At 43.8% G+C, this 24684-nt stretch overlaps 1 protein-coding gene across 3 annotated transcripts in view; it reads left to right on the plus strand.

Moving 5' to 3' along the window:
• The window catches only part of Ctnnd2 (catenin delta 2), a 752815-nt gene that overhangs the window by 632719 nt on the left and 95412 nt on the right, over positions 1 to 24684 (plus strand). For all 3 annotated transcript variants that reach the window (XM_041632036.1, XM_041632037.1, XM_041632038.1), the window contains 3 exons: positions 1178 to 1295; positions 7589 to 7774; positions 20217 to 20390. In XM_041632036.1, coding sequence (XP_041487970.1) covers positions 1178 to 1295; positions 7589 to 7774; positions 20217 to 20390 — 478 coding nt within the window. The remainder of the gene's footprint in view (positions 1 to 1177; positions 1296 to 7588; positions 7775 to 20216; positions 20391 to 24684) is intronic.

Raw genomic sequence — 24684 nt, forward strand, 5'->3', positions numbered from 1 at the left:
TCCACAAAAGAAACTGGAAGTGAAATGAGAGAGAGAGCACCAGTCAGCTGATGGAATTAAATCAGCCTTGCTGCCTTCACTCTAGATTCTGCCCAAAAGCAAAATTCTTGTAGTTAGCTTCTTTGGCTCCCAACAGTCAGCAAAGAGCGCCACTCCTGCAGTAAATTCATCCATGGAGTTAGAGTCCAGATGTCATGCCCTGTCATGCTCTGTCATGTTCTAGGAAGTACATGTTATCCCCCTCCATCCAAGCTTTTAGAGTCAGATTCCAGAGTAGAATGCAACACTACATTCTATCTGCCTTCAGGGTCATCATCAGGGTTCCCAAATTTGGGAGCCATTGCACTCTCTCATTCTCTTACCCTCATTTCCCGGGTGCTCTCAAATTCTTCCATCTTGTGCCTTCCACCTCTTCCAGCATTCTTTCTGTGTTGCCCACAGTCATTGCAAAAAATGTCTCGGTTGGAGCTGAATCATAAATATAGATGGAATATTTTTAGGTGATGGAATAAATAAACAGCACTCCCAAAGATTCTCTCTGATCACCTGCCAGGGATTCTTCTCTACTAGGATAAGAATCACGTGTCTTTTGTAGAGCTAGAATAATGTCTGCTTAACCATTGAGGTATGAAACAGGCTCCTTCTATTGCCTTTAGCTCAGGATATATAACACGGGAAAGAGTGTGTTGTACCTCCTTCCTGTGGACTATGTCAGAGACATCCCAATGACACAGAAAAGTTATGTTCCTAGAATGAATTCCTACAGGTATACTTCTGGCAGGGCGGTAGACGGTATGTGTTTAAAGCATTAAAAATATGTCCCCTAAGGTATTTAGTAAGTTGGAACTCTGTTTGTGAAAATAACTTGAGATTTCTTAAAGAATGTTCAAAAACTTCTGATTTTTTTCTTCAATTGTAAGTGAGGTTGAGCCTCTGAAGTTTCTAGAAGTCTTTAATTCTCAAGAGTGCTAGGACCCTGACATATCTTGTTGGGAATTCTGCATTCTCTCTGTAACAAGTTGCAATAGATGCTTATGAATTAGCTCCAAGATGTGTTTGCTGAAGCCACATCTACTTGCTAAAACTAAGCATTTTAAATGGGAAAATAGCATTCTTCTGAAAGGGTGGTCTCTTGGTGGCTATCTGAAGGTCACTGTCATGTTCCTTTGCCTTTCAGGAATGTAAGTTCGGCTGGAGAGGAGGCCCGCCGGCGGATGCGGGAGTGTGATGGGCTCACGGATGCCTTGCTGTATGTGATTCAGTCTGCGCTGGGGAGCAGTGAGATCGATAGCAAGGTTGGTGCTGTTTGCATAGATCCAGATTCTTAGTGGTCAAAGGTGCTCCTGAAATTAAATAACAGCTAGCAGCCAAGGGAAGCTGTCACTCGGCTTCATACTGATGAGCTCTATCCCGATAGGATGCCAGCATTGGTCAAACATCTAAAAGGATGCTCACCGTAGCTTAGACCAGCATTTGAAAATTGCTGGTTTTGAAAATTCAGTAAGTTAAAGTGAAATTTAGATTGTCATAAGTAAATAAAACCGTGGGGGTCCTGGATGAGTAAACTTTCACAAATCTGAGCCTCCAGCTTGCACTCTTAAAAAAATAACAATCTACTTGTAAAGATGAAGATATTAAAATTCTCTGAGATTTGAATAAGTATAAATTCTTATAAATTAAATTTTAATAACTAACTATATTAATTATACTAAGGGCTGTTTTTAAGTGACTGAAAACCCTTTTTCAATTTTCAAACTGTTCAGTCAAAGCTTCCGGCATGTTGTGCTCAGTGTCACTGTACTGCGTTGGTTCACAAACTCAGAGAGAATTCGTTATTAGGTGGGCTTCTCCAGTACTTGAGATATTTTGTTTTATCTTAATTAAATTAGCTATTCACAACAATTAGAAAGTTGTGGTCTTGTAGGATCCTGGTATATGGCCATATGCCATGTATACTTCTAAAATAATGTGTGTGGCAAATGTCACTCTTTAACAAGGACTTATCAGGAGCTCCCGCTAGAGACATTTGGGGCAGAGAAGCCTTTGTTGTGAGAGTCTGTGCATTGGACTTGTTCTCTGGCCTCTGACTACCCAGTAGATGCCAACAGCTTTCCCCACTCCCATCCACCACCCTGGTACAGTGGACACAAAAACACAACCCTTAACTCAAAGGCCATAAGACAGCTTAATGTGGAGCCAAATTTTAGTGACCATGGTCTGGGAACATGGATTTAGGTTACTCCAAGTTCCAGTTGTTCAACACAGAATCACTTTCATGAAGTTTTTAAAGTACTAGAACCCAGGAAATTACCAGTCATGGTTTTCAGAATGCTCTGGTGGGAACTTCGGAGACGTGGGCTACACTACGCTGGAAAGAACTGTAGTTTAGGCCTTAGGTGCTGCTTGACAACACTCCTCGTCCTTTCATTAGTAGAAAGCTAGAGTTCTGTGAAAGCATCCCAACAGGTCTGGCTCATCACAGGACGTTAGATCTGATGGTACGACAGGCCAAGAAGGTAGAGTGATTGTGTAGTGAGTTAAAGATTACCCATAATAAATTGTCATTAGACTCGATCTGTAACTTTCCAAATGCTCCACAGTTGTGGACGTTTTCGTCACTCAGTCCCTGCAGCCATATTCTCTTCAGGAATTCTCATCCATAGTGCCAAACAACAGTGTCCCCAAACACGGAGCATGTCCTGTGAGGAGGCTCAGCTGGCATTGCTGAGAGCCACTGCCTTGATCCCGTGCTTTCCAGCATTAACTCTTCATCAGAATTGCCTTTGAAACAACTGGGGAAGACACCTGCAAGGACCCCATTTCCACCCTCCAAATATGACTACCCAACTCTGGCCTCAAGAATTTATCCATTTAAAAATAAATCATGATCTGATGATATTACGGATTAAATTCTTGCCTGAGTAGATGAAGTTTTGAAATGGCGTACTTAGGAAGGGTACGTAAGGGAATATGATTGTAAAGTCAGATGGAAAGCAAATAGTTGGGGTTCAGTTTGTATGGAGTTTGCTTACAGTGCCTGCAGGAGGCCCTGTGTGCAAGCCCCTGCATCACATGAACAGCATGAGTCACACACACCTGAATTCCAGCCCTTGGGAAGTGAAGGCTGGAAGATCAGAAGTTCATGGTCATCCTCAGCTGTACTGAATTCAGTGTGAGCCTAGGCTGTATGAAACTTTGTCTCAAATAAAGGATAACAATAAAAACAGTAATTTGGGAGCTAGAGAGGCAACTCAGCAGTTAGAAACAATAGCTGCTCTTGAAGAGAACCTAAGTTCAGTTTCTAGATCCCACACTGCAGTTCATAACTGTCTGTAACTCCTGTTCCAGGAGAACAATGCCCTCTTCTGGCTTTTACAAGTATTAGGCATACACATGGTACACATACTTACATGCGATGGAACAATCATGCACGTAAAATAAACATAAATAATAGTTCAGTATGCTTAGCCATTAATTAGCTTCATGGGTGAGTTAGCATAACCCTTCTTAACTTTGACTATACATTACAGTTACTGAGAAACTTAGAAAATTTTACTGAGCCTGTTACCCTGAAGAGTTGGGCTCAAGGTGTCTTCCAGGCATACGGTCCTGTGAACACTGGCTCCATCCAGTTGTAAACACTGCTGTCCTCCCATTTCTCCCATCACCAATGCTCCCTGGTCCTAGGGCCAATCATGCACCACATACTACTAATTTCAAGGATGAGATGTTATATAATAAAGACAAGCATCCCTCTTCTGGAAAGGTCCTTAATAACCATCATAGACCTTTGAATACTGTTGACAAGAAAATTAAATCCCTAAAGTTGTGACCAGTCAAGAAATCTTGAGTATTTATGGGAGCCTGTTGGTGCAATAGACACGTGAGGTATGAAAGCGCTCATGTAGGTAGTTCACTGCCGTGGCAGCACTGAACACTTTAATATTCACAGTAGCAAAAGACTGAGGCATGGAGACGCTAAGTCTGTGAGTTTGGTGGACACAAAACGCTTTCCCGCTGTCTAGACCTTGCAGGTGAATAGAATAAAAGCCACTGCCTCATGTCTCCGCCAAACTCTCCTGCTCCCCTCTTAGGTTTAGGCAGTTTGCGGGACACAGGGCAGGGGCATCATCATCTTAAGCATCATTGTCTGACTGCTTGGATGAGCAGACTCCTAATACTCCTGGGAGACTGGGAGATGATCTCTTTTAATGTCCATGTGTTTTTCTAAGAGATGAAGTTGGCGTGGAGGACTTGTCCAGGCTGGAGTGAGAAAACTTGGAGTATCCCTGATGAGTAGGGAGTGGGCTGAACATCAGGACAGGGCCCTCTCCATCCCCCTCTCTCTAGAGCACTGTACCCAAGTGCTCTTAACTGGTGACAGGAAGGACCATCATAACCACATGCCATGAGTGTTGAAGGGCTCCATCCAGTGTGGTGATAAATGACTCCACCATGCCTTGCTGGCTGGATCGTACTATTGATTTTTAACATATTATTATTGCATCATAATTTTCCACTCAGCCCTCAGCTTGGCCGCTTCTGAGCTTTCACGGTGGCACGTTAGGGGGGGGGGGGGGGAGACATGAATGCACATTCTCTTTAAGGCCAAAGAAGTTAATGAATAAGAGCCTGCGTTTCATGCAAGCTCGTGGCTCCGCTCCTATAATTGGGTAACATATGGTGGAGCGCTTCACAGATGACTCCCAAATTAGCCCATTCTAATAGAAAATAAGGAGTCACAATGACCCTGGTGACCAAGAAGAGCACTAAAAAGCGCTGTTGACAGTAATGGATGTCACAAACAGAGCCACCAGACGCCACGCACCTTCTGCTGCTGCCAATGGTCTTTCTTTTCTTCTTTTCCACACTCTGTTTAGAGAAGTGCTCTTGAACTGGGAACCTAGCTAACCCCCAACTCCAGGAGGCTTTATAAGAGGCACAGCTTTCCTCTCTGGGCCCTCTCCTACCTTCTCCAGCTCCTCCCCCACACCATCTCCCTAAATGCAGACTGGTGGCAAAGCTTTCTTTGAACCTCCAGATTTAGTCTCCCTAGTCCTGTTCCAGGAACACCGAAGCCCCAGGGAGGATAAACAACACGATGAGAAGGAAGCTTAGTCTCCCGAGTCCTTGATGGAAGAGAAATCAGTTTGAGATGATTTGAAAATTGTCCCAACTTGTACCCTAACATTTCCCTTTCAAGAAGAGACGCGTCTGTCTTTCTTGTGTCCTCCTGTTCATACCTGCTTTCATGCCGGCTCCCTTGCCTGATGTGGAAAGGAAGCTCCAAACAGAAAATGAAGTTGGCTCAAAGCCTGTGGGATTAGCAGTCATGAAACCTTGGCAAGCTGGGGAAAAAAAAGCTTAGGATGGCATGGGCCCCAGAGCGTATCCTGAGAACCACTCTTCTTGATTGACAGTCACTGCACCCCCTCATCAGGAAGAGAGCACAGGCTGCCTTTTACCTGCATCCTGCCAATGAGAGCAACAGGCTAGGATCTGAGTCCCATGTCCTCTGCCTGTGCCGGCACTGAGCCCAGACTGAAGAGGGATGACTTTCATCAGTGAGCAGCCGCTCATTGTCTTCACCCATCCCCTTCCCTCTTCAGCATGAAATTAGGTTTCTTGCTTTTAGTAGTCACACAGTGGGTCTCAGAAACATAATCGCCAAGGTGCAAGGGTTTGTTTTCAACTCCCCCTAATTGTTTTCCCTCAGAATAAAACTTAAAAGGTCAGTTTTGAGGCCCCGTAATATGGCTCAGCCTGTAAAGATGCTTGCCTCACAAGGCTGCTGACAGCTTGACTTTGATTCACAAAACACACAGCAAAAGGAAAGAAACTTCTCCAGGAAGCAGTCTTCTGATCTCCACGTGTGTGCTGTGGCACCATAGACACATATAGACACAAATACGTAGACACAGATATACAGACACACAGACACAGACACAATAAATAAAACGTGCTCTTAAAAGTCAGCTTTCTTTCAGGGAAGCACTTTCTGCAGAGGGTCAAAGGACATATGTGGAACCCACAATCTCTGTCTCGATTCTCTTGTTCCCGATAGCAGCCCAGGATGTGTTTTGCCCTCTGCAGAGGTGGTCATAAACACAGCGGCCTGCCAGATTTGTGAAAACATTATAGTAAGACAACCTCAGGTTGGCTCCAGCCTGCAGGATGCAGCTTCCCGAATCTTGCTCTCAGCTTCTGAACGCCACTAGAACTTGTTTTGCCTCACCTCCCCAACTTAGCGGTGACAGCCACAAGTGGGCACTGGGTCTCTAAATTCATCCTGTCCTCTGCACAGTCCTGTGGTGCTGGAGCTTGTATCATTACTGGCTTGCCAATGAAGAAACAGAGGCACTAAAGGGGTAGTCACTGTGCACAGAAAGGGGAAGTCACTGTGCACAGAGAGGGGAAGTCACTGTGCACAGAGAGGGGAAGTCACTGCACAGAAAGGGGAAGTCACTGCACAGAAAGGGGAAGTCACTGTGCACAGAGAGGGGAAGTCACTGTGCACAGAGAGGGGTAGTCACTGTGCACAGAAAGGGGAAGTCACTGTGCACAGAAAGGGGAAGTCATTGCACAGAAAGGGGAAGTCACTGTGCACAGAGAGGGGAAGTCACTGCACAGAAAGAGGTAGTCACTGTGCACAGAAAGGGGAAGTCACTGTGCACAGAGAGGGGAAGTCACTGCACAGAAAGGGGAAGTCACTGTGCACAGAAAGGGGAAGTCACTGCACAGAGAGGGGAAGTCACTGTGCACAGAGAGGGGAAGTCACTCTACAGAAAGGAGAAGTCACTGTGCACAGAGAGGGGAAGTCACTGTGCACAGCCACACTGTCACTGTGCACAGCCACACTGTCACTGTGCACAGAAAGGGGAAGTCACTGTGCACAGAGAGGGGAAGTCACTGCACAGAAAGGGGAAGTCACTGTGCACAGAGAGGGGAAGTCACTGTGCACAGAGAGGGGAAGTCACTGTGCACAGCCACACTGTCACTGGGCAGCCAAGACAAATGTTGAAAGTCCCAGGCTAATGGCCTCCCCTGTGTGGTCTCCAGCATTACTGAAACTGTATTATTGTATTATTTCTTGGTAAATGATATGCAACGGCATCCCCAACCAGAGCCAAACTAAACCCACCCCCTGTGATTTAGTGACTTGGGTTCCTAAACTCCTGGCTGGAGTTGCCTGTAAATGGTGATCTTGTAGTTGCGAGTTTGTCCAGTTCTCACAAGTGCATTTTGATTACCCGTGACTGGTGTTTGTTGAAGTACCCAGGGTTGATGATTATTGTTTGTCAAGTGAGACGTGGTCTTAGGACCTTCCAACATTATCCAAATTGTAGCTGTTAGTGGAGCCCTTGAAAGCAGGTGCTAAGTGCAATGAGGACCAATGTGTCCATGGAGACTGACTGCCTTCCCAGGGTGGAAGTGCCTGCTGATTGGCTTATACTCACTCCTCTCTGCCTTTCCAGTGGAGGCGCCTGCTGATTGGCTTGCACTCACTCCTCCCCTTTCCAGTAGAGGTGCCTGCTGATTGGCTTACACTCACTCCTCCATTTCCCTTTTTCTTTTGGGGACGCTACAGACCGTTGAAAACTGTGTGTGCATCTTGAGGAACCTCTCCTACCGGCTAGCAGCAGAAACGTCTCAGGGACAGCACATGGGCACAGACGAGCTGGACGGGCTGCTCTGTGGGGAGGCCAACGGCAAGGATGCGGAGAGTTCCGGGTGCTGGGGCAAGAAGAAGAAGAAAAAGAAATCCCAGGACCAGGTGATGCTACCTGCTCGCAGCTGCATGCAATTATCCCCTTCCCTACTACGATATTAAAGCACCACCAGTATATAGAAAGAAAAAGGGCTCTGCTTGCACAGTGTATGGTGAAATCGCTAGCGTGTCTGCATCATTTTCCTTTCTTCTAGTTCAGGCTGGGTAGAAACTTCCCAAGTAAAGAAAAAGCCATCAACATGTTACTCCAGTGACCCAGTTCCTAGAGTGTGGATAGAGGCAGGTATGATGCCTGTCTGTTGAATGACAAATACATTGAGTCCTCTTTGAGGGTGGGGAAGGGCGGTTGCCACGAAGGTGATGGAATGCCAAGGGCAGGAAGAGGTGGGTAAGTGGGGAAGTTGGCAGAAGAGGCATAATATTCAGTGTCTGTTTGACAACAGGTTCAGAAGGCTGGGTTATTGTCTTGTGTAACCCCGGGAGGTGGGGATAAGAATCTGGGCTTAACAACTGGATGATGTCAGGATTTTGGTCTTGGGAGCATTTTGGTAAATCCAGAACGCTGTAGCTAGAGAAGGAAGCCTCCGCCACATGGATTGCTCTGTACTGTAGACACCTGTGGGACGGTTCCCCTGCTGCACAGTGAAGACCATTAGGCAGCTCTCCTCAGGGTGGTGGTGAGGACAGAAGAGCCTTCAGACTGTCCCTGGGGTCCCTGGGGTATGAAAGCCCTCACCTCCAGATGTTGGGATATTATTTAGCTGTAGAAAGTTTCCCAGCAGGCATAAGGCCCTGGGTCTGGTGCCCAACACCAACTCCAAAAAGCCCTGGGTAGTGAATTCTGTGTATTACTATAAAAATGCTCAACTCTTTTCCTGTTACATGTAAGATGCCTCAGAGAAGGGTAGAAAGGCCTCTTAGAAAACCAAAGGGTCTGTATCCACCACGCAGACCTCCCACTACAGAGGAGCCAACTCATGACATCAGGATCAGTTTAAAGATGGCCCTGGAATTTTCTGTTTTCTAGACATTTGCATCCACCCTTAAATTTGGCTTTAGTGACCAGGTAGGGAAGCACACTCCTTTAATTCCAACCTTGGGAGGCAGAGTCGAGCGGGTCTCTGTTTGAGGCTAGACTGGTCTACACAACAAGTTCTAGATATACAGCTTCCAAAAAAATTGGCGTTTGTGTTTTGAACCTTAGAAGAACCATTCTGCAGGTCAGACTGAGTTATAAGATAAAAGTCTCAGCAATGTTTCCTTTTATTTCCTTGATAGGGATAACTCAGAGAAATGTACACTACGAAGGTATAGCACATTCTTGCTTTCATTTAATTAAGTGGTTGCTATGGAAACATACCTGAACTGTCGCCCTGAGGACAGATCTATATGAACGGTGCATGTTTTGCCCTCACCTATAAAAGCTCTTGGCAGATGACTTTGCTCACTGTCTGTTGCTGAACCCCAAAGCCCATAGTTCCTGGTGTCCCTTCCTGGAAAAAAAACTTCCCGAAGTGACAACCATCAGGCTTCTCTCTGTCCCAGAGTACAGTTTTGTGATGACAATCTGGCCTCTCAGGGCAATACAGAAACCTAAAAGAGTAGAAGACAAAATTAATAATTCTTCTTTTGTATAAAGAAGCCCTTTGGGGTTTGTTTTTAAACTTGGCATGTGACTGGAGACCCGGTAACAGTGCACTGATGGGTTCTGCTCCATCGTAGCTGAAGGGTCATACCACACTGTCCTACTATTGGCTACAGGCCAGGCTGACCTAGGTCTCACTCAGCGTGAGAAAACCGCAGGGCCAAAGCAGCAAAGGCAACTGGGAACCCAACGCCCTGTCCCGGGAGTCCTGGACGCTCTCCTCTCGAAGAGATGAAAAGTCAGGTGTGTGTTCAAATGAGTGACAGGACACTGATCAGACTCCAACAAGATTCTGACCCAGTCTGTACACACACATAGGGTCGACTTTCTGTTGTGATCATCTTTGTTGCATGATCTATTGCATCATTATCACTGGAAGAGATCATGTTTGGCTTTGTGCAGATCTCCTTCATTGGTTGTAGATGCTAGATGCTTAGGTTAGTGAGAAGTTTCATCTGTTAAACGCTTTTTGGCATTCCTTCACTACTTCACTGGGAGAATGATTCCTCATAAGCAAATTAAAGCTCAGCTGCACCCTTCCAGAGCAACCCCATGTGAAACTGCTCACTGGTCCCATCTACTCCGTGTCTTCCTGTAGTTAGACTGCTCTCGTGGTCCCTGGAGTTGGATACATCAGTGGGACTTCCAGAGGGTAGATAGAAGGCCTGTCTTACCTCCACATGTGACTGTCACTCCAACACCTGGCACCAGGTATACTGTATGGCCACCAGGGTGTGGCCTCCGGTGCCTCTAGGTCTTGCCAGAGTCTTGTTTCAAGTGGGTGTTCACAACCAGGGTTTGTCCAGTCTCAATTTTTTTTCTTTCTTGAAGAGATTTTATGTTCAAGTGGCTGTGAGATGGTTTACCCCATGGTCTTCTCTTTCCTGGGTTTTCATCCCCTCTACATGTTATCACATTGACAGTTGACATCTAGAATTTCCTAGAAAGCTAATCTAATACACATGCTACATTATCATCATTTGAGAGCTTAGAATGTGTGGCCTGGGATGATGATTCAGTCAATAGAGTACTGAGTTCTCTCTCTAAAATCTGTGTAAAATAAGAAGCTGAGCATGGTAGTATGTCCTCCCAGTGCTAGGGTTGGGGAGATGGGATCCCTAGACTCTATGTTCTTCCTTGTTAGAGAGACACTGTCTTAAAAAAAATAAAAAATAAAAGATGGAGTGTGCCTTAAGAACAACACCTGAAGTTATCCTCTGGCCTGCATACATGCACACGCACCCAACACAGACATGCAAACCCACACACATGCACACACACATGTACACATACATACATTCTTACATGCATAACTTAGAATTGCATGCATGTAGTATAAATGTGTGTCAACGCATCCTTGCAAATGCTATTTTAGATCATAGTGGAAGAAAGGAATACTTTGCCCTCGAGGGATTAGCCTAGCATTCTTGAGTGCTACCATGGACCCCATCACCCGCCACATTTTCTTGAATCTTCAGGATTTTAGCACTGGGCTTTAGCCTTTTGGAAGCCCACCAACTCATGTGTATGATATTGGCCTGATAATGAGAATCCGAGCCTAAATAGCATGCAATATCTCAAGGCACAAATGTTAATTTTAATACTCATTCAAAATGTTACATTAGAGATTTGAATTCATTTGACAGTGTTTCTTGTCAGACAAAGCAAATGTTAATTAAGAAAAGAAATCCAAGTGGCTTTCACCTCTGGATTCTGTATTGGCATATGCAACCAACAACAGACAAAATATGCAGGAAAAATGTCTGTTCCAAACATGTTCAGACTCTTGCAGGTAGTCCTGAAATAATATAACACAGCAGCTTAGTACACACAATTTATGCAATGTTATTTACAATAAGTGGTCTAGAGATGATTTAAAAACAAATGGAGAGATGGGCACAGGTCATGTGCAAACACTACACCCTTTGTGTGGGAAATTGAACATGGATTTTGGTATCTGCTGAGGATCCTGGAATGGATACCCCCAAAACACTATGGGATGATGCATATATATCCATCATGTGAAAATAGTATGTAGGCAAAATAGAAACACACTGTAAGAAGAAATATTCATGCATGCACAGAAGCCTCACCTGTGAGAACAGAGTTGACAGTTCACAGGTCCATCATTTTGAAGCTTTTCATTCTGCATACATCCATAGCTTTGTCTGACACTTCAGAGTACAGTGATGCTGTTGGTTGGCTGCACACACATAAGTTCTTCTAGTAAGTGTTTCCCACTGGTTCAGACCACCATCCTGTAGATGGCAGGAGCAGATGCTAGATCTCTTTCAGAGTTCTTATCTTCAGGATCCTGAACTTCTCTTCCCAGAACTCTTCTCATCTGCAGTCCATGAGCACAAACAGAAGACAAGCATTCCTGCCCCTCTGGATGTGTCACTGGTCTGTAGGTGGCCTGAGCATCAGAGCAGAGCCTTATCAAAGTATAGAGCTTTTCCTAGAACAGCCTGGATCCTCTGCAAATTATCCTTCAGCAATGCTTCAGTGAGCAAAAAGGGATGCCCTGGAGTATTATGTGGGTCCAGTGGGGGGACCTCTCAGAGAGAAGTATTGTTCAAATTGTGTAGCAATGCCTACACAAGGTAGTCATGATAGATCTCTTATTCATTTCATTATTCATAAACTCTCTGCAAAGAATGCAGCCCCTTCGTACCGACTCTCAGGCCACCTCTCTTCTACCTGCCTGGACCCATCTGTGATGGCGAGAAGTGTAGGGAAGACCCACTGTTCTACTGCCAGCCGCTTGTCACCTGAGACAGCATGGCTTGTCTCGGTCCTGGCAGATAGCCTGGGAAGCAGAAAAGCTACTACAGATCCCATCCTGGACTCAGCCGTGGTGTGCTGACCCAAGCCTTTACCAGCAGAAATTTCCGCTGATGTGAACTGTAGTAAACATCTGTATAGTCAACACTCACCTACCTCCTTAATCACTTCTTAAAAATGTATCCACCAGGAAGCATCTAGAACAGATCAATGTCTGAAGGCTTTTGACACCCAAACTACTATTTATGTTTTTGCATGTGAATGGCACATGTAAATGTGATTGTGTCCAAATGTAAATATACATGCTCGTGTATGAGTGTGTGTGCACATGCATGTGGAGGCCACAGATTCCTCAAGTGCATGCCTTGTTTTCCTTATTTTTAGACAGGGTTTCTCACTGCACCGGTAGCTTAACCATGTGGCTAGATCAATGGCGTCAACCAACTCCAGACATCCTTTTGTCATTGCCTATCCATATGTGGGGATTGCAAGTGGATGCCACTCTACCTGACTTTCTTCAGTGGCTGCTGGGTTTCCAAACTTAAGTTCTCATGTTTGAACAAGCTTACTGAACCCCCAATATTTGCCTTAATGTGAGTGATAATTTAAATAGATGAATTTGGTTTTGCATATATAATCACCTCGTGACTCTGTCCTTTATGGCACTATTGGTGACCTTAAATTTTCATGTCTTGATGTCACACTGCCTTCTTCTTTCTAGACAATTTTCTTTTCCTTATTAGCAGCCACAGTTTTATTTTGCTGCTTAATACCACTTCCTTTCTGGCCATCTGCTGCTTTCTGTCCCTTCTGCTGTTGGCTCCAGCTTTGGCTCACTCCACTCTCACCCCACCATATGCTAGGATGTTGTTGACTTAAGAACCACATTCGGCATCCCAGAAGCGGCACAGTGCACATTCCCATAAAGACTGGCTGCACCGTCCCACTGGTCCCACCCATGCCTGAGATTCTTCTTCCTCACTGCTAACAGCACCTCAGAGGGGCTCAGAGACTGAAACGCATGTCCCATTTAATTTGCTGAGGTATACCTTACTGTTCACTACTCCTGGCCATCAAAAATGATTTCGTAGCCTATTGGACAAGGTCTAGCACTGAAAAGCCTTTGTGCTGGATAATTCTGTTTGGTCTGCCCTGTGTGTTAGTGTTTGTCGGCCTCCCTGGGTTCTACCAGTAGATGCCAGTAACACCTCTCCCACCACATATGACAACCAAAACTTCCAGATATTGCCCGTTTTCCAGTGAGCAAGACCATCTGAGTCACCAATGAAATAACCAAGTCAACAGAGTTATGAGAAAGGTATTAACACTCCAGAGACAGTGCCTCTGCAGAGATCAAACTTCAGGTTTCCCTAGGCTGAGACGGGAAGGAACAGAAGAACTCAGGATAAACATGGTGCTACAGCGATGTAGAAAAATGGTCCAAATGGATCCAGTAAGACGGAGCTGCCCTGGAAACACATCTTCCATCCTGAGGGATGTACGCCCAGCCCCCATGGCTATCCCCAGGGCTGTCCTGTAATGCCTTTGTCCTGATACTTTGTAACAAAACCCCTCGCAGTTGACACAGGTATCCAGTCTCTTGCCATAGCCTTTAAGCTGAGCCTGGATACAATGCAGTGTCTGGAAACCACAGCTGACTGGGCCTGTCATCTCTGCCCAGTCTCAGCTGTGCATTGTGGTTCTGGATAGCGCTTACAGAAAACCACACAACTGAGCTACCTTCACTTTTGGAACCCCAAGAGACGGCATAAAATAGCCTTTCCCTTCTGGCTTACAGTGAGAGTTTTTAAGTCCCCACTTCCGCCATCTTTCTCTTACCACACCCCCATCCCCAAAAGGTTAGGAGTGATCAAAGAATATACCCTGAAGGCAAAAATCATGATGTGCTATTCAGACCACACCTGCAAAAATGACAGTGGAGGTATGTGGGGTTGGATTGTTACCTTTAGATGCATTTTATCCAGGCTGCAGCCCAATTAAATCAAACCCAGTTTGAGAAAATATCCTACATACTAAAGTACTTTGTCTTCCTGCATTTTACAACCTGTGACTTCCCCGGGAAGGAAAATATGAGGTCGTAAGTCAGACTGCTCCCCATAGCTGCACATTCTCTCCCTTTATCTCGTGGCAGTTCCTGCCTCACTCGTTCTTTTAGTTCACTGGAGTTCCTTTAGGTGGAGTTTGCCTGTGCAGACATAATATGGTTGTCCCTCATTGGCCAAGAAATCTAGGAACTATAGCTACATTCTGCTGGTAAGACTGGCCTTTGCTGTCTGTGATCCTCAGAAACAATTCACCAAGAAAACATACTTTTGGAGCATAAATTTTGCTGGCTGAGATTAGAGCGAGGTTATGACGCTTGGAACAGAAGAAGCCAGTCTTTTCACACTTCCACTTTGGTGGCAATCCTTCTACCTGTGTAACAAGTAGTTTTCACTTGTTAGCAAGTCCATGGTATACAGCCTAGGGCACATGAGAATAACAAGGAGGACTCTGAGATCTGGTGAGGAAGAGCTGAAATTTTCCTGTAGTTCATATTCAGCGTGAGCTTTGGAATGTAATAAAGAGAATGATCCCGTGAGTCTTCTTAGGACCTGTTTGAAAAGTCCCTTTGTAAACTGTATTGACATTGTCAGCTGGTTTTTTTTTATTGGTTTTTGATTTTTAGCCATAAGTTATGACTTTCTCTTCACATAAATGACAAATGACTTCTATTTTTAATCCTCAATTTAACTGTAGTTGAAACATTTTAAGTAGAATCCAAACCCAACAAGGCCACCAAAGAGAATTTTGATAGTTTTAACTGCCCCTTGGCAGTTGTACATACCTGGGGGTATGGGATGCTATTCCAGTCCATGTGAACAGTTACAGTAATCGTATCAGCACAGGTGACATCCTCATCCCCTAAAGCTTGTGTCACTTCCTTGTGCTGGAAGCATTCAAACTCCTCTCTGCTAGTTATGTTTAAAGCATTTTAATACATTTGTTTTCTTCTTTGCTTGAAATAGTTTTTGTACAAGGTGTTCATACTCACTGTGTAGCTGAGGCTGAGCTGCAACCTCTTAGTCTCATTCCTTCAGCTCCTAAGTGGAGATTACAGGCATGTGCCACCATGTGTCAGCATCCCATGCACAACCAGGCCAGCATCCCATGCACCACCATGCCAGCATCCCATGTACCACCATGCCAGCCACCAGGCCAGCATCCCATGCACCACCAGGCCAGCACCCCATGCACCGCCATGCCTGATGCTTTCGTATTCCAGCTTGGCATATTCCAGCTTGTTTGGTTTTGTTTATTCTAGTTTTATTATTATCCTTTATATGCCAAGATCTTGATGATATACCTGAAAGTGCTCGGGAAGCATAAGCAGTACCCCACACAATGTAAACACAAGAAATTCTGAATAGAACTCCACTCGTTCAGGAATTAAAGCCAATAGTTAACAAATGGGACCTTGCAAAACTAAAAACTTGTATACAACAAAAAACATACTCTACCAGGTGAAGAGAAAACCCACAGAATAGGAGAAAATTCTCTCAACTCTGCATGTGATAGGGGATTAATAACCTGAATCAACAAATAAAAAAAAACAGAATCAAGAACACAAATGAACAGATTTTAAATTTTGGGCTATAAATCTGAACAGAGAATTCACAAAAGAAGAACTAAAAATGGGTAATAAATATCTTTAAAAGTGTTCAGCATCCTTAGCAACTACTTTGGGATTTCATCTTACTCCAACTGGAATGGCTAGTTTCAAGAAAACAACAATCAGAAGGAGGAACTAGGGAGAGAAATGACGTACATGCAGTACTAATATCTGGGAGGGTTTTCAGTACTATTTTTAGCTTTATGAGAATTCTCCAAACTGATTTCCATAATGGCTGGTCCAGTTTGAAATCAAAACAATAAATGGTAATCTCCTTTCCTCCACATACCTGTCAGCGTTTGCCGTTCATATGTAGAGAGATGAACACACACCCCATCCCTGAAGACACCACACACCTTTGACATAGGACTTGCAGAAGTCCGTGGAACCAGCACAAAGTCTGGGGACTGACTCTCATAGTACCTAAAGGTGCCATGAAGCTGCCAAAGGAGAAAAGCCAATCCGTAGTCCTAGGCCACCGCAAAGTGAACCTCAGCAATGGATTGAAGCACGACAATGAGCAACATGGCGAGATCTCCACAAGGGTACAATAGTGGCACCTACATCTTGAAAGTAACCAACAACTGTCTAATTATGGTTGTAAGTCCTGTAAGCTCTGGTTCTGTAAACCCTGCATCTACCCTTGGCTGGTGAGGTGATGAGCCCTGGAGGAGAGCCTACTGCTATCTAAATTAGTTTAATTTCTAACTTCATTCTAAACACTCAACCTTCTACCCAGAGATAAATGTAGATCTCACCCATTATCAATGAAGGAAGGTCTTTTTCCCCCAGCAGATAGAAACCATTGCAGAAACCCACAACTTGTCAAAATCCAGAGAACAAGTGATTGGAATACCCAGCTATGGTGGATACATCCACAGTGCACTTCTGCACCTGAGGTTCAAGGAGTACTGTAGAAAACTGGGCAGAAAGACTGTCAGAACCAGAAGACTAGACCATCTGCTGGGAGACAGGTCCGCTGTGTACTTCAGGGATGCTGTACCTGTGAAATCCCAAAACCAGAGTCACCTAAACAAAACCAGCACCAGTGGGCATGCCAACACGGATGGAAGGGGTTTCACAAGGCCTCACCCCTAAATGAAGGGCTCCAGGCAGTTCATGGCTGTTGAGAAAGGGAGACTCAGTCTTCTGGAAGGTCAAACCCCCAATTAGATTTAATTCCAAGCAGTCAGCTGCAAACACATATACAAATGAGCAATGCTAAATGGACTCAGCAGGATGCATTCTTTCATATATACTCAACAATAATAATTGAAGAAGGAAAAGATCATGAATTTGAGAGGGAATCCTGGGGACACGGAGGAGTTGGAGAGGGAGAAGATGTAGAAATAATGTAAATACAGCACTCATGTGTGAAATTCAAAAGGAAATAACAACAGTTGCTACATATAGAATAGTTTCACCTGCATCTGTTAAATCCACACCGATACTGACCTGCACCTTCTTGGTGTTGATTAGCCAGCTAAACAAGGTCGCATATATTGACACAGTTCTTAAAGAATGCTCCCAACTGTTTCTAATGGAAAATTGATGCTTTCCCTTTGATTAACTCAATAAAAGTTTGGAGAAAGTGCCCAGATAAAGGTCCGTTACATTGACTGGCTTTGAAATGCTTCTTTTTCTTCAGTATTAACATGTGTGGGTTTCATCAACTTTCTGAAATCACAGTGATTCCCCCTTTGAACTCCAGCCCCTGGTCACCATCAAAGATTATCCACGTGCATACCAGTTGTTCTTTTATTCCCTTGGATTTCCTCTGAAGCTGTTAAGATGTGATTATAATAAAAGGTATTTAAGGCTTGCAGAGAAGACATGTCAGAGCAGAAGAAAGGTGTCTAGTGATCTAATCATTTACCCTGCTTTATAGAGCAGGAGCTGGGAAAAGGGGAACGGGATGAATCCCAACCAAAGCGAATGTGACTGTCGTCCCCATGCACCTCAGCTGCCACACCCCATAGCAAGCATCCCAACACACACTCCTTCCCTGTGGGGGTGTGTATGTGTGTGTGTGTCTGTCTGTCCTGACAGAGGTAAATCTCGACGGGGCTTATCTGAAATTTTATATCCTGATTTCTGTGAATATTATTAGACTTTTAGAACCTGAAATGTTCTAAGAGATAACAGACTAGAAAATAAAACAAACAGAAAAACAAATGAAATCTTTGTCTATCTCTTGTACTACTCTCTCTGGCAGTCTGGACTCTTGAGAAGCCTGTGTTATTCCTGCTGGGTGTTGAAGTAGGCAAAGTTACAGAATGACTGCTCTTTCTCTGGTGCTGTCTTTCTCTTCTAGCAACAAGCTAGTTTCGAATAACAAGCCAGGAGCAGTGTGGCAGGGCTGGGTTACTTTCCTCCTAATATTTAAAAGACATAAACCTCTCCTATGGGTGGCTGTTCACAGACGTGAGGCTTCTTGGAGCAGTCAAGATGCGACTTTGATGAAAAGAACAAGAAGCCTTGTACACTGAGTGCCCTGATTACAAAGTTGAAATTGCATGTCGAGCTAATTAGGAATGACCTTTTATGACTTAGCCACCGTCCATCTATGGGATGGCATTCATTGCCAGGCCACAGCCTTTACTTAAACCAAGCTACAGCATAATTGAGAGAAACAAGACAGGAGTGCTTTATCTTTACCTTGGAAAATAATGAAATTCTTGAAACTATTATGGCAGTTAAGTAACAAAGTCTCTCTCACGTCTCCATTTTTGTGTAACAAGGATAGTAGTCAAGCCAGGATCTTCCCCTGATGAAAACTTAAACACTACATGTACTTATCCTGATTCTGAAATATAGTAATATTTTCATGTTGGCTCACCTGTAGACATATCTACAGATACATCTATGTACATAAAATGTATGTAAGAACACTAAATACATATATCAACTGTGTTTACTTTGATGTAGTTATTAAGGTATATAATAAGTCAAATAGCTTAGCATCTCTACTCTAAACCTGAAAGAAATTGCTTTGTCTATAAGTTATCTCAGGATTAAATGTAATATTTGTGTGTGTGTGTGTGTGTGTGTATGCATGTACATAGATATAGATATATAATTTGACCTGTGTTCCCTGGCTTTGGTTTTCACAGAAGATAAGATTTATGTGATCAAAGATGAATATAATTATTTTAATGTTGTTACTTTAAAAAAAAAGTGTGATACAAGATTATGCTGGGTGGTGGTGGCATACGCCTTTAATCCCAGCACTCAGGAGGTTAGAGACAAGCAGATCTCCGTGGGTTCAATGCCAGTCTAGTCTACAAAAGCTAGTTCCAGGACAGGCTCCGAAGCTATACAGAGAAACGCTAAATCAAGAAACAATATACATTTTGATATGCAAAAAAATGAATTGAATCATTTTATTAAAGCTTTCACTATTATTATTATTATAGGCTTTTCTAATGCATTTGCTTAGGATAAAACATTAACCCCTATACCTTTACTTCATTCATTTAACTTTTATTATTACCATTTGTCCAAGATGCCACAGTCCTCATGGCTGCCATTTTTAATGGTGAACTGGTGGTATATCTTTGTGAATATAAGCCATAATTTTTAAGCTATATGCAGCTAGGTTTTGGTTACAAATTCTCTTATTATTTATTATATTCAGCAGAAAGTAAATTTAACTATCAAAATGGCAGTAAGATCTATCTAAATATGCCCACCTGGTATGGTGGTGTATGCTTTTAATCCTAGCACTGGGAAGGTAAAGGAGGGCAGACCTCTATGAGTTCAAGGCCAGCCTGGTCTACATAATGAGCTTCAGTACAGCCAGGACTACATTTGCATAGTTCATGTGAATGTATATACCAAATAGAACAATTTGCTCTCCATTGTACATTTTTATGTGTTTGTTAGAAACAGTGACGGTAACCTACATCAAGCCTAAGACATATAGAAACTTACCAGGGTTGTGCAAAAGTTATCACACTTATGCAAAATAAGTGAAGGTGTTGGGCTGGTAGCTTGTCACTTCTGTGCAGTGTCTGCTATGTGCCAATAATAAAATATGTGACCTTGATCTTGCCATTCTTGCACACCAGAATTATGCATCTCTGTCTCCTTCCTTGACCTAGCAATTGTGTTGGAGTATTTCAAAGAGCGAACCCCCTTCAAATGCTAGGCACAGTCCCTTCTGATAATAGGCCAACCCCCATCCTCCCTTGATCAAAAGTTCTGTATCAAGAATAGTTGTCCGGTTTTCGGTGGTTCTTCAACTGCTGACCCTCTCTGCTTCGTTGGTTTGGACAGAATGCTCTAATGCCTGCTTTTGTGTTTACCTGTGGTTTGTGTAGGAGGCGGTATCATAGAGCATAAAGATGTTAAAGATATTTACTCTCTTGTTTTTCTTTCCCCAGTGGGATGGAGTAGGACCTCTTCCAGACTGTGCAGAACCACCCAAAGGGATCCAGATGCTGTGGCACCCATCCATAGTCAAACCCTACCTCACACTGCTCTCTGAGTGCTCAAACCCAGACACGCTGGAAGGGGCAGCAGGCGCCCTGCAGAACTTGGCTGCAGGGAGCTGGAAGGTACGGCTAGTTCATTACCATACAAAAACAATCCGCAATTACGAGCAAGTTTTAAAAATGGTACAATATAGATTTGAAAAAATGTAATTCTAATAAATATTTTTAAGACATTAGAGAAAACCAATTCTATTGAGCTGCTGGACTTAGAATGCCCTTAAAAAATTTTTTAGGTATTCGAGTGTCCTTGAAGACCATTGTAAATGTAGAGAAATAGACATGAGAAAAGCCATTAAAAACATTCTAAAATGCTTATCATTTTCCATGGATAGCTAACCTGCTTATCTTTCAGGAATTATTACGATATGTTGATGTTTCAAAGCAGTATCATTGACCATCAAAGGAGGTGAATCTAAACACCTTTCCTAAAGCACCATGTGAACATGTAGACAGTGTAGTGCCAATTCCTGGCCCTTAAAGCTAAGAAAAGTACAGACTTAAAGAAAGGAGACAGCAAATGCATGACTGTAATGACCAGAAAGAGACCCCTTTTCCTCCAAGGTGTTGCAAACCATGCCCCTGACTGATTTTCATAAGAAATCATCATCCCTTCATTTGGGGTAGAAAGGATTCTCCTTATTAAAGAAGCCATGGATACACTCACTAACAGCTCCATGTATCAGCCTGAGGATGTATGGGAGAAAGGCCAGGAAAAGAGATAAAAAATTTTGAGTTTTCCCATCATGTTCCATTCATTTAATATCAGTGCCTGAGTTTGGGATGTTCATCATTGCTTTAATTCCTTTGATATCCGTTCTCTTCAAAACATATTCCTGTTGACATGCAGAAAAGTAATGTTCAGAATCACATGTCAGAGATGCACAGGACCCAATGCAGCTGCACACTCCTGTTCAGACCTTCCAAAGTCTGCCTTTCTCCTCTCACCTCGTCCCTACTTTCCATAGATGGAGCCTGAGCTTTTGTGTTTCCTTTTACCCTGCCCCCCCCCCCTCCCCGAGACATCCTAGCTCTCTGGGCCCAGATCTAATGAGTTCTCTTGATGCTACTCATGGTGGGTAAGCTCACCTCTTCTCTCAAAGACCTTAGGGTTTACCAGGCGGTGGTGGCACACGCCTTTCATCCAGCACCCAGGAGGCAAAGGCAGGCAGACCTCTGTGAGTTTGAGACCAGCCTGGTCTACAAAGCGAATTCCAGGATAGGCTCCAAAGCTACGCGAGAAGCCCTGTCTCGAGAAACAAACAAACAAAGGACTGATGGGTTCACTCCCACCCATGAGGCACCTCCAGTGCTTAAAGAATTCGGGTTGGGCTGAATCGCAGGCGAAGCTGTCTCTAATTTTCAAACAGAGTGTGGGAGAGAAGTTTTAGAACAAGAGTCCCGCTCTTCAGAAGGCCAGCACACCTGTGGCTAGGAAAGAGGTAACAATGGAAGCCATGCCTTTGAGCTAGCCCGCAGGCCTTGCATCTCTCTAAACTTTCATGCATATGCTCAGAAGCTTTGGTTTGTATCATAGTTCAAACCTAGGCTGGCCCCATCTTTTCTGAGCAAATTATAGCTCTTTTGTGTGTCACATAACTTCTTGAACAGAGGCCATGCTCTGTTATTTTCATCTCTTTCTCTCTCATGTGTGTGTATATATATGTGTGTATGTGTGTGTGTGATAGAGAGAGAAAGAGAGAGTCTGTCATAGCATATATGTGGAGATTGGACAACCACTTGCAAGAGTTCATTCTCTTCTTTTACCATGTGGGTCCCAGAGATTGAATTTGGGTCCTCAGCACTAGCACAGGTGCTTTTTCTCTTTGACCTTCTCAGCAGCCTATGGCGTGCCTTTACACATTGAATCATCTCAGCAGCCTATGGCATGCCTTTACACATTGAATCATCTCTTCTCAGCAGCCTATGGCGTGCCTTTACACATTGAATCTTCTCAGCAGCCTATGGCGTGCCTTTACACATTGAATCATCTCAGCAGCCTATGGTGTGCCTTTACACATTGTATCATCTCAGCAGCCTATGGTGTGCTTTCTTTGTGAAACTGGTAGAGAGGAGTCACAGGAGAATGATTGTTTCATTCTGCTAGGCTCGGCAATGCCCAGTAGTACAACCCAGATCAACAGCATCTGCCTGAAACATGGGCTATTTTGTGTAACTTACCAGTCTGTGTCTTGGGATAACCAGGATAGTTTGCAGAGTTAATGAGACATGCTTGAGTCCTTAATTAGAAGGAGAAAATGATAGGGTTTTTAAATTTTGCTATTTTTATATTTTCAAATTCTTTCCTACTTTGGATCATATAATGCAAGGAATGAAAGATGTGTGACATCACCCCGGGACTTCAGCCAATCACATCGTGCTCCTCTCAGCCCTTGGACCTCCACGTTAGTGCAGCACAGTTCTCACTGCTGTGTGTCTGTCCCCACATGTCCAGAGGACATTTGTTTACCAAATTTTCTGTTACTAAATTAGAGATTAGTAAATGGGGACGAGAAATGCTTAAGAGAGATGAACTCGCCATCACAGAAAGCTGGATAAAGGACTATGACCACTGAACTTTTCGAGTCTCTATTCAATCATGAACATGAATTAGAAAATGCAAAGTCTTAAACTTGCAACAAGGAGATGCACCATAGTGGCAATATCCCAACGGCAAAGGGGAAAGGTAGACAAGAAAGAGAAGTGGAGAAATCATCCCAAGACTCTCTGTTCCTTAGCTTCTACTGAGTGACTGTCAGAACTGTGTGCCACTGTCATCAGGATGTCTAGTTGTTGTTGGCTGTTGCAAAGGTAGAATTTTAGAAAGATTCCTATCTCCGTTGTACAAAGTAGAATATTGGCTCCTAGTGTCAGGCTTACTGCAAACACTTCTTCTCTAACAATTCTAGACAAAGGTGTCGGTCCTCTGCCGCAGCTGAAGGCCTCCGAGTAATGTTGCTTTGCATTTACAAATGTGCACATGTACGGAGATCTTATTCATTGGATCCACATGTGTGTGCGGGAATCAGGCACATTCCTACCGCCTACTAGACACTTCATTCACTCTATAGGGGAAAGGAGATAGAGGGTTCTTAGAGGAGATTAAAGAAGAATATTGTTACACCAAACAATGATGTATCATTATAATCAAAGAGATTAAGAAAGTCTAATATAAAAACTGAACAGAAAAACTCTTACTTGACAGAGACAGTCTCAGGTCAAGGGAGATGGCTGTCGCTTGCTGGACAAGCCTAAGACCCTGAGTTCAGATTTCTAGAATCCACATAAAAAGCCACTGCAATGCCAAGTGCTGGGAGATGGAGACAGGAAGATCCATGGGGCTTGCTTTCCAGCCGGTCTAGCCATACAAATGAGCCCTAGATACAGTGAAAATCTCTGTCCCAAAAACTAGCGGACAATGAGGAATACTGAGAACTCAAGAACAATTGCGGTGGGTTTTTGATCCTACTGCACGTACTGGCTTTGTGGGAGCCTAGGCAGTTTGAATGCTCACCTTAGGAGACCTGGATAGAGGTGGGCAGTCCTTGGGCTTCCCACAGGTCAGGGAACCCTGATTGCTCTTCGAGCAGATGAGGGGGGGGGGGGACTTGATCGGGGGAGGGGGAGGGAAATGGGAAGCGGTTGTGGGGACGAGGCAGAAATTCTTAATAAATAAATAAATTAAAATAAAAAAAAAAAAAAAAAAAAAAAAAAAAAACTAAGGTGAAGAGTGACTGAGAAGACACATCATGTTGACTCCTGGCCTCTGCATGCACCTTCACACAGGCATGTAACCACGTACATGTACATACATCACACTCACAGATGCAGAGATGGCTTTTAAAAAGCATAAATAACCAAGGCTATGGCAGGGCTTTCACACTGCACTGCCCTCAACAAGCGAGCCCTCTAAGAATGTGTTTTTATAGCGACCGTCAAATTTTAGTAGCATTTCTTAGTAGTCCTTAACTTTTTATGACCCAACCAAACAGAAATAAGGAGGTAAAGCTGGAGAATTTTGCATGGAGAGAGCTCTTTATGGACCTCCTTGTCTGACACAGTAACTTCCATTCATGTGATCACTCTTTGGCGATGACAAATCGACTAGCAAACTAGATCTTCCTAATGGCCCTTATCCCTTCCTAAACTTTAACGCGTTCATCGTGTGGTTCATGAACATCGGACGAAGATAACGAAATTATGGCAGAAGCAAAGTGAAGAATGTCTCTTGGAACCAGCATGGACGTTAGTTGCACAGACAGTGAATCTGTTTGTAGCCGAGTATTAAAATGAGTCATCCGGTAGTTTGAAGATTTCCGAAGAGTGAGTGAAACTCTTTCAACTCCCGTCTGTGGATTCT

Source organism: Microtus oregoni, unplaced genomic scaffold (assembly GCF_018167655.1).
Source record: "Microtus oregoni isolate MIOR12 unplaced genomic scaffold, Mior012 000040F_ref0000088, whole genome shotgun sequence".
Lineage (NCBI taxonomy): Eukaryota > Metazoa > Chordata > Mammalia > Rodentia > Cricetidae > Microtus > Microtus oregoni.